The 11,232-nt window shown below is 28.5% G+C and overlaps 1 protein-coding gene across 1 annotated transcript in view; it reads left to right on the forward strand.

Annotated features, from left to right (window-relative positions):
• The window catches only part of LOC105833574 (allatostatin A), a 28,014-nt gene extending 16,923 nt beyond the window's left edge, over window positions 1–11,091 (forward strand). Inside the window, exons 2-3 of the mRNA XM_012675409.3 lie at window positions 8,142–8,405; window positions 9,400–11,091. Of these exons, the coding sequence (XP_012530863.1) occupies window positions 8,160–8,405; window positions 9,400–9,729 (576 nt within the window). The 5' untranslated portion in view covers window positions 8,142–8,159 and the 3' untranslated portion in view covers window positions 9,730–11,091. The remainder of the gene's footprint in view (window positions 1–8,141; window positions 8,406–9,399) is intronic.
• The last annotated feature ends 141 nt before the right edge of the window (window positions 11,092–11,232 follow it).

Genomic DNA, 11,232 nt, shown 5'->3' on the forward strand with positions numbered 1-11,232 from the left:
ATATATAGTGATTATATATAGTGATATCTCTATTTTTAGAATAAATTCAGTGATTTTTTGCAAATTTTCAGTGATTTGCATTGTTGGATGTTGTGCTGACCACGGTAAAAAAAATAAACTCTTCACCGCTATCCGTTCACACGTCTTTTCATCGACAATCGGACTATGTTGTGGGTATCCACGCGGCACAATAATTAATACAGCTTTTTAGTAAAAAAAAAAAGATTTATTGAAGCCTCAGTTTGGGGCGGGTTCACAAAATTGGTTTAGAATAATGCGATTCTAATCGACTGTCTATCTTCGCATCTGGCATGATTGTGTAAAGCAGCAATTAATTTATTTTATAATGAAACAAAAGGTGGCGTTGACACATTAGATCAGCTTTGTCACGCCTACACAGTACAAAGAAGAACCAATCAATGGCCTAATGCCTTCTTCATGAATTTAATAAATGTTGGTGCCATTGCTGCTTTCATCATCTATCAAACATCGTTTGAAGTTCGAGAAAAAAGAAAGCAAAGCATTCGGAAGAAGTTTTTGAACGATTTGGCGGATGAGCTGACGTATAACCATATTAGAAAACGGAGCCACATAGGCTTGAAGCGTTTTGATCAATCAATAATTGAACAAGTGATTGGTCCAAGTGCATCTGACGAAGCTGGCCCGTCAAATGAACCAAGAAAGAAGTCTGCCAGACGTCGTTGTTATCTTTGTCCATCGAAGATTGATCGTAAAGTAAAGCAGTGTTGTGAAAGATGCGATAAAAACGTATGCAACGAGCATGATGCAACCGTTCTTCTCTGCGTTGCTTGCCACAGAAACACTAATTCGTCTGATTCTCAATAATTTTTTATATATTTTTATTGTGGAATAAATATTCCTAATAAATAATCAAGTTTTAAATAAAAAAAAAAACTGCAATTTTTGTATAAAAATTCACTTTTTTATATAGGGGGCTTCTGAGGCCCGGTTTGGTCGCGGCTTTACAAAAAAGAGCTCGGTCAAGCGAGGATTAAGAATGTTTCTGAGGTATCTCTAAAATACTAAAAAGTCATGATTATTTTGTTTCAAATGTGATATTTAATTTATGTTTTAAACTCATACTAATGAGAGCGCGCAGAGAGGCAGGCTCGGGCCGCCTAAGTTGTAGCATAACTTGGTTGTAGTAAAGCCTAAGTTGTAGCACACCTAACTATCTCTGCTTATCTAGTACGAGTTTAACATTTAATGACTCAATAATTTTTGCAAGTATTGCTAAATAGTAAAAGACTTTTTGTTCATCTCGATCCTTTCTATCTCTTTACAAGCGTTGATCCACATCTTTCACGATACCCTGTAGATAGTTTAATTATTATAACACTATATATAAAATAGAAAAATTGAATTTTTACACATTTTTTCACATATACACACAAAGTGAGAGAATGAGTAAGTGAGTGAGCGAGCGAGCGAGAGAGAGAGAGAAAGAGAGAGAGAGAGAGAGAGAGAGAGAGAGAGAGAGAGAGAGAGAGAGAGAGAGAGAGAGAGAGAGAGAGAGAGAGAGAGAGAGAGAGAGAGAGAGAGAGAGAGAGAGAGAGAGAAAGTATGTGTGCGTAATATGAATATGAGCAGATCATTTTATATAATATTATATAGATAACAAAGTTTATATAGTAAAAAATTATTGTTTTATTTTTGTAATATAATTTCTTAAGCCGTTTATTCAATTTGTTTCTTTAGCCAAAATTTTCTTTAGCTGTCACTTTATACTCTTTATAGAATGTATATATAATTATTTCTACGAGAAATAGGTAAAGCTATTTTGCTCGGTATAGCCGTACTAATAAATTGCCTTTATTGAAACATTTCATCACATTTCATTGAAACATGATTTCAAATTTAATTACGTATTGCAAGTATTTTAGTGATGTATACATATCGTGCAGATAGGATTCCTCTACATTAGACATTCAAAGTGATTCAATCAACCAAGCGAACCAAATATTAGGAAATTAAGATACCTAACGTTCCTGCGTATGAAATCACTGATGGCAAAGCTCTATGGTTCTTCTCATTAATTTACGTGCAGACAAATATATTTAACATTTTGATATTGTAATATAATATAATATTTAATTTAATAAACTGCCCGTGTAAGGTCTTTTAAAATAAAATTCGAGAGCAACACTATTTTTTTTGTCATATACTTATCTCTCATCTCGCCGTTTTTTAAAGAATTGCAAAAGGTTTTTCTTGCTTCTTTCAGCATGAAGCAGAAAAAAACGCATATAGATACATATAAAATGTAAAAACATTTAATTTTTATTAACCTAAATGAAAAAGAAATCATAGTACTTTTTTCTTATTTCTCTTATATGTATTTTAAGATTCTTATATTTATTCATTGTTGCTTATATTTTGTATACGAACGATGGCAGCATACATTTTTATTCACATATTTTCTGCGTTTCTGATTAGGCATTGGCAATCATTTTTCATATGTCAAACCAAAATTCTGTTGACAAAATCGATAAGAGATATTTATTTTTGGAGAGAAACGTCCAATATCCCTTGAGGCACTTGCTGCCTTGAGTGACGAGTAAGACATCGTAAGCCTCCTTTGTTATTAGTGAAGAAGAGATAAAACAAACAAGTGAAGTAGAGTTTCGTTGTTAGCAGAAGTAACACAATAAGTATCAGATACTTGATAATTATCGAATTCTTGCAAATATGCAAGTAATTTATGTAGTCTGATTACAATAATAAACCGTTATAGTCTTTTTTTTTACGTAAGCTTCAACGCGAATATGCATATAATATCACGAAATTGCTTCGATAAATTCAGATATATCGTTTGAATTTATTCTCAAAATAGTAGCCGTGAAGCAGGATAATATTTTGAAGAATTTTCATATTTTTGTAAAATTTTTTAAACATTTTAGAATATAAAATAGTTTGATTAAATTTTACTAAAATTATAATAAAGTTCTTCAGAGACCAGAATTACTACATGATTTTAAGGGTAAATGTCAGGTTAAATGTCATTTTCAAAATTTGCAAACATATGAGATATCTGTAACAGAATATAGAAATCTATAGTTTTGAAAAAAATGAGATGGGTAGCTACGTTTCCTAAAAAGTACTCAATTAAAAGAGCTATCAATTAAAAAACGGTTTAAATTAAAGGTACGAAATAATTTTGTTTGTTATAAAAATTGTGAAGAAATTTGAAATTTATGTGCTAATTTATTAAGCAAGCGAGAAGAAGAAATAACATTATTTTTAAATCTGCAGAAATTATTTGTCTAAGAATCGTTTTGATTCTGTAATACCAATCAAAATTATTAAAATTAAAAAACTGCAGAATTTTAGATTTATTCTTATTTTTTCTAAATCAATGACAAAAATTTTGGTCATAAATATTTAAATTTTGGCTCTAAAAGCAAAAAAAAATATTTATAATAATTTGCAGCTTAAATGACTCTATTTTGCTGTCATTTTAATTAAACAATTCAAACAAATATATCTAAATAAATTTTTGCACAAGTATTTATTAGTTTCCTCAATGTAAATATTTGATTAATTTGTAATATTATTTTGTATCAAATTTATAAATAAATAAAACGTAATTTTACATAAAAATCGAGAATACAGAAAAAATTAAATAATTTTTAAACTAAGAGAATTATGTTTAAATATTTTATACAGATAATAGAAAAAATTTTTTAATTTTAGAATTAATACTTAGAAATGTGAAACATCTACATATAACTTAAGAAAAATAGAACTGCAATTACATTAAAAGAAGAAAGAAAGGAGGAAAGCACCTGTTGCAGCTATTAAACAATTTCTCAGCTTAAGGTTATTAGGAAATTTTTGACTCTTTCTCACCCTTGTGAAAATATCGCCTCGTACTTTTATGTATTACACAGAGTGAGAAATTAAAATTAATAACTACGTTTAATTTTATTATAAAAGATAAAAGTTACAGCTTTATTTAATAAGAAATAAAACAAAACAATTTTATTTATTAAAGTAGAATTATACTGTATTATAAAGGCTAAGTAAAACTTAATTAATTAATTTTATTTATAAAAAAAATTTAATAAACGGTTTATATAAATTTATGTTCTTTAATTCTATTAAATAGATTAAAAAAATAAATTATGTAGACTTTATTCAGCTTAAGTATTTTACATTATTAAAATATTGCATTACAAAGAAGAGAGAGAGAGAGAGAGCGAGAGAGAGAGAGAGAGAGAGAGAGAGAGAGAGAGAGAGAGAGAGAGAGAGAGAGAGAGAGAGAGAGAGAGAGAGGAGAGGAGAGGAGAGGAGAGGAGAGGAGAGGATAGAGAATTTAAATTACATATTAACAAATATCTCTTTTAATACTAGTATATATGTATAAAGAAATGGATACGCAAAATCTTTGTTAATTCTTATTCATTAATAATTTAATTAGCAAGTTAGCAGTATTATAGACAAATTGAGTTGTGGAAATATTTATTAATCTCCTTGAATACGTGCTTAATGGAATTATTATTTTAACTTTATGTAATTTTAATTTAAATCAACGGCCCACTGGATTGAACATTGCACACAGTACGTGGGATTTTGCAACTTATAAAAACAAATTAAAGTTGTGCACATACAAATTAGACATACGAGTTTAATATTACGGACAGAATCCGAATACTGAAATTTTTTACGTTTTATCTCAGCGAAAATGAAGAAAGTGTATCTGATTTTGAATCTAAATGTGCCAAAGCGGAAGTAATTTGCGTTATTTTCTCGGCAGCTGAGGATTTTCTAAGAACTTCCTCAATTTTTATCTACATCCACACACATGCACACACACACACACACACAACACATTCAACTTATGCTCGCCCTCTCGATCCATTTAAGCCTCTCGAAAAGCAGCGTGACCAAGCGAGACGAAGAAGGATCCGTAATCCATCGGATTTCGCCATCAAATATTGAACGAACTGCCCGTAGAGGATTTCGCTTTTAGCGGTCTGTAACGATGTCGCGACATTCAATCACCGCCAGACCCTCGCATTTTTTCGACTTTATTGTGGCTGTTAAATGTTTGTCCGCAAGTTGGATTAGTCACATGCATATTGACGTCATGCACTCATAATGCAACATTGATTTTACTTTTAAATTGATGAAAGTGCATATTTCAACCGCAACATATATGACAGTCCTATTACAAACATAAAATTGTTTTTTTAGAAATACTTTTTAACTAATTTATTTTGTTTTGCGAATAAAATGTTATTTACGAAGGAAAAGGCATAAACATAAAAATATCCATGGTTTTCTCTAGTAGGATTTAGTCTAATGTCAGTGAGAATGCTTTTGCAAAGAAATAGGATACACGCTACGGCTGTTAGAATCCATGTCGTAAAATTGGCGCGACGCCTCTAGGAGTAGCAACTACTCTCCTATTGCAATGGCATTTATCCCACGCCAGTCGTAAACAGCTCTATATTTTATTTTTACATGGTAGAATTCCATTTGCTTGCATCTCTGCCTTGAAGGACCTATAAAATCGTCCGCAGAGCGTTGCATTAACGCGCTTTTATGTTCTGGTGAAATTCCGAAATGTAGATTTGAGATTTCTGAAAATGTTGTGAAAGCATATTATTATACCAATAAATTTATCGAATTGCATGTAACAAGAGAAACGATATGATACAAAGTGAAATAGAGAGAGAAGGAAGAGGTATCTTAAAAGATCATGCATCAACATAATGTACTGTCTTATACCTATACAATAAAGGTAAAACTAATATACATATATACAGATAAAAGTAACAAAATTATATCATTAGATATAATAACGTAGCAATAATATAGGACATAATATAATTTTTATATATTAATATATAGAAATGAAATAATAGCATGTATACAAGACAAAATAAAAATAAGTAAAAAACACTTATTGCAAATAAAGTTATTTTATAATCGCTTAGAATATATAACATTTTTTACTTTATTATAATTATATGTAATTATATTGTACATTATATTCTACATTATATTATATATTATACATATATATAATGTTGTGTTTATAAAAGAGTATTCTCTTCTCTTCTTCAGGTTTCTTAAAAACTATTTTATATTTAATTTTATGTTGTAATAATTTGTTATAAATTGAAGAACTAAATAAAACGCAGTCAAAATGTATACATTCAATAAAATTATCACACAGGTTAAATATTAAAATTTTAAATAATTTTAAATAAGCATAATAAAAATTACCGCAAAATATTACATTTTAATTTTTGAGAAAGCATTTTAAAGCTTGAAACTTCCTCTTTCAAATGCTTTTTAATAATTTTAATTATTTGTTTTTTTGTGCAACCGCACATTGCTGTTAACACAACTTGATCTGTTGAAAAAATTTAATGCAACTTTACTGCCTTAAAACATCTCTTGTGATTCCGTATTGCCTTTGGTAGTGATTCCGTCATTGTATAAAATAATATGTATATAATATTAACGCATAACAATGTATAAATGTATGTGCAATATTGACGTTAATAAAGCTCGTTATCTTACTATCTCTTGCAATGATAGCGATACGCTATGTCCAGGAAATTTTACATCCACACGTAATTCTGATGCACTGAAAATGCATAGATAATTTTTAGACGTCATAACGTAAAAGAATTACACAGTTTTTTTATATATAGAAAAGTTTTTCTTTTTACGACAATTATTATAAGAAAAAATTCTTCCAGCCTAGAAAAATGCAATTCCAGGAATTTTTTGGGAAAATGGTTTTTACATGTTATTTAAGAGGATCTTAAAGTTGTTTGTTTTCGACATTTTGTTCAACCATTTAGTTTCGAATTGAATTTACAGAATTTAAAATTTTTTTACACGTTTGAAGTACGTACACAAATAAACCCGAGGACAATTAGATCAAGACAAAAAATGCAAACAATTTTTAAAGTTTATTTGTTTATAAAAACATTTGCTTCAAAATACAAGTTATGTAGCTTATACGTACAAATGACTACACCGCAGTTTGAAATAGATTAGGGAATAAGATTATATTCGTCAAATTACGATTACAAGCCGTAAAAAAAAGTTATTTATTGGATAAAATTTTGTTTATTTAAGCGTTTTCACACTGTAGTGAATTTGTACGTATCATTTGTACGTATAAGCTACATAACTTGTATTTTGAAGCAAATATTTTTATGAACAAATAAACTTCAAAAATTTTTTTGCATTTTTGATCTTGATTTAATTGTCCTCGGGTTTATTGTGTATGTACTTTAAACGTGTAAAAGAATTTTCAATTCTGTAAATTCAATTCGAAACTAAATGGTTGAATAGAATATCGGTAAAACAGACGACTTTAGAATCCTTTTAAACTTGATTTACTGACGTAAAAAGTAAGATAAAAAAAAATAAACGTATGAAAAGACGTATTTTCAACTTTTTAAAACATTTTTTAGAATGTTGTATTATATTGATTATAATATATTGATTTTTTTTTACGAGTTGTAAGTAATCAAAATCAAAGTGATCAAAATCACTTTTTATTCAAATTTCTAAAACTCGGTAAAAAATTGCATAATGCTTCTTTAATAAAAAATAAAAATTGAAAACATTCCACATGATTTAAGTAATATAAATTTTTTTATTTTTTTTACAGGTATAATGCAGCAAAATTGCAATAAAAATTTTATTTTGACGTATTGCGGCTTTATCATAATTATCAGAGTATCAGGTATTGTTTAGTGAAAAAAGAGATTAATAATCACTAATAAAATTATTAAAAAGTATTTGAAAGAAATGTCAAGCTTTAAAAACTACTTTTCGAAAAATTAAAATATGATAATTTCTTCCGCGGTATTATGCTTATTTAAAATTATACAAAATTTTGACGTAAATTTACCTACGCAATAATTTTGTCGACAAGTGCATAATTAGATGAAAGTTAAACCAATTTACTTTTACAATTTAGACAAAATTGCAAATTTCATGCATGTGAATTTAAAAACTCAATTTCGTGACTAGCGTGAAAGTTTATATGATAAAACTATTATAACATCCTGTCCATGATGAAATCCTGTCCATATATCCAGTAACCTATTACAGATTGCAATCTCGCGTGACCTTCGTGCTTTCAGATTCAAATCAGAGGCATCATGAAGTCAAGAACAAGTTTAATAACTATCAGAATTATTATGTTCTACCTGTTGAGCGTCGTTGGACAATCAGCGGCAATACAAGAGGCACCTTCCACGTCTTTACATATTCCACGACTGCATCCGTTGTTGAACAATTTGGAATTTGAAGAACCTGAAAAAAGATCTTACATTGCCGAATACAAGAGGCTACCCCTTTATAACTTCGGCATTGGAAAACGATGGATTGACAGTACTGAAGATAAAGTGAGTTCTAGATGAAATAAAACACATTAGATTTTTTTCTAGAATAATTTCTTGGTCATACAATTTTTTTATTATAGAAATGTCACCCAATATCCGAATAAAAAATTTCTAATTTTAGAAACATGAACTTTTATTATATTATTTACTTGTGCGTTAATATTAGCAAAAGTATTATAAACAATTTGCATTTTAAGCAGTATTAGACCCAATTTAATCAACTTATTGATTAATAGTTGTGATTAAAAATATAGTTTTTTATTATAATAAGGGATTAAAATTTGTTGTCTGTTTTGAAAAAAATCTTTCACATTAATCAATTAAAATTTTAATCTGTGAAATAAATCAATTAAAATAAATTTTTGTATGTAATTGTATAATTCAGTTGGTTGATTAATAGTAATCAACTACTAGTGATTAAAAATTAATTGTTCATTATTAATCATTAGTTTTAGCTCACTAATTTTTAGAACAATAATTAATGTAATAAATAAAATAATTTTGAGATTAATATCAATTTGAATTACATTAAAAAATTTAGAATATGTACAAACATATACAAATGTTTCGATTCTTTGGTTCCACTTTTGTTGGGATTCTTTTCAATGCGTTGAAAATTAATAATTACGTGGTATAAATATAAAATGATTCAAATTCTTTTCCATATAACTAGATGTCTAAACAATAATTAAAATTTTATCTTTTTACAAGGATACAAGTTATTGAATTAATTATCACTCGATAATTCGTAGACTTTCTTTTTTAATAATAATTTTAACTTTAAATCTTTGAACTTTGGCATCTCTAACGAGGCTGTTCTTTAACATTTGACTTTGGGATTTTTGATATATTATTTTAACTCTTTAAAATACTATTTTTACGCGTCAATAACCGCGACAGTTTTCACAAATAATTTTTAATTTTTTATTGATTTATTACTAGAATTTTATTATATCATTGCTTTTTATATCTTTACGATGAAACTTTATATGCACAGAGAAACAAGCAATTCTCGTTCGGTATTGGCAAACGGGTCCGAGACTTCAGGTTCGGTATAGGAAAACGCAACAATTACCATCCCTTGAGTTTGGACTACTTCCCGGCCGACAATATGGAAGGGTATCAATTACGCGACGACAACTTGAACGATTTTATAGAGGACAAACGTAGCCAGCATTTTGGTTTTGGACTCGGTAAGCGAGTCTGGAAGTTGCCGACTGGAGGAGAAACAGCCGTATCCGGAAGAAGACTGAACGATGCTATAGTTCCGAAATACTTGCTCGGTTTGGGCAAAGAATTGGATGAGGACGATGATCTGATTCAGTAAAGCGTTTTCGTCGGGGAGCACGAATTATTATTTTCCTCGTTCGCTTTAATCCTTGGACGATCCCAGAAAGAAATTTATTTATTTTTGAAAATATTTTAGCAAAATGCAATAATAGCGGATAGATGATAGCGGATATTAATTAAAAAGACTGTTATTTATTAATTGTTTGACGTTTTGAATTCTGGATGTGTCAGGTGTATTTTTTCAACAGCATAAATTTATTAAAATTATCGTATTAGTATTTTGTGTCACATAAATTAATAACTAATTAACGTACTTTTATTACTAAGATTTATTGATAAATTAAATATATGTTTTTATATTTTTTCAAATAATAATACGGATATTCGATCGAGATTAAATTCATTGAAATTATTTCTAATGCAGTTTTCTTGAATGTCAATACCATCGTACCGTGTATGTTTTTATTGAGTGCCAAGAGCAGAACAAATTGTCCACCGAAGTTACGAGCGATAACTAGATGTCGGAATTTCTTTTTATTTCTTAAAACTTGGTATAAAATTCGTGCGCCATCGACAGTTCTCTTTCTACTTGTAAATCTTAAAAAGAAACGCAGGTTCCTTAATGGAAAGATACATTTAATGTAGAAAAATTTTCCGAATATTTTCTTTTAGACAAAGCTATTTTATTGCTTCTGTAATGCACCTTAATTAACAATTAAAACGTTTGTTTTATGTTTTACGTAAAATGCAAGCCAAATGCAAACAAAGAAAAAAAAACATTCAAAAAAATGTATAAGTTGTGTTATATTTTTCAATATTTAGCGATTACATCGATTTCAAAATAAAATTTTCTTAATGATTTTTGTAAACATCCCACATTTACAAAATATAATGATATGATCGACAAAAGTGACAAGAGAGTCATTAAGTTAATTGCATTTTTGTATTGCTATAAATTACATTGTAATTTACAAACGATAAACGCAATTTACTGTACGATAGATAAGAACATTATCTTGATGTGCTAAAAAGTTATATCCTACGTAACCGCGTCAGTATTGTCTTTATTGTTCGATGATTATATTTCTAATCGTTAGGAAGAAATGAAGCTAATTGTACCAATGTTATAATAAATCTTGTAATTTTTTTTTCTTACACACATACACACACATACACATACGCACACACACATACACAAACATGTGTGCGTGTGTGACATATGTGAATAATTTTTAATACTACTTTATTTACTTATGTATGTCAATTAAATAAGAATTTTGTTAACAATAAATGTTGCTAATATTTTCACGCGTGACGTAGCAATGTAGATTTATTCTATATTCTATATTCTATAATATATTCGAACATACCATTATAATAATAAATAAATGAATGCAAATATATTGACACATTTAATATGAATTATGAAAATTTGACTTTCCATGCGTTTTGTGCTTAGAATAAATAGTTAATTAATACAGATCGGAGGTGTTTGAAAGTCACTTGTTTATTTTTGCTTGTAGGAGCTGAGTAAACATAT

Source organism: Monomorium pharaonis, chromosome 10, assembly GCF_013373865.1.
Source record: "Monomorium pharaonis isolate MP-MQ-018 chromosome 10, ASM1337386v2, whole genome shotgun sequence".
Taxonomy (NCBI): Eukaryota; Metazoa; Arthropoda; class Insecta; order Hymenoptera; family Formicidae; genus Monomorium; species Monomorium pharaonis.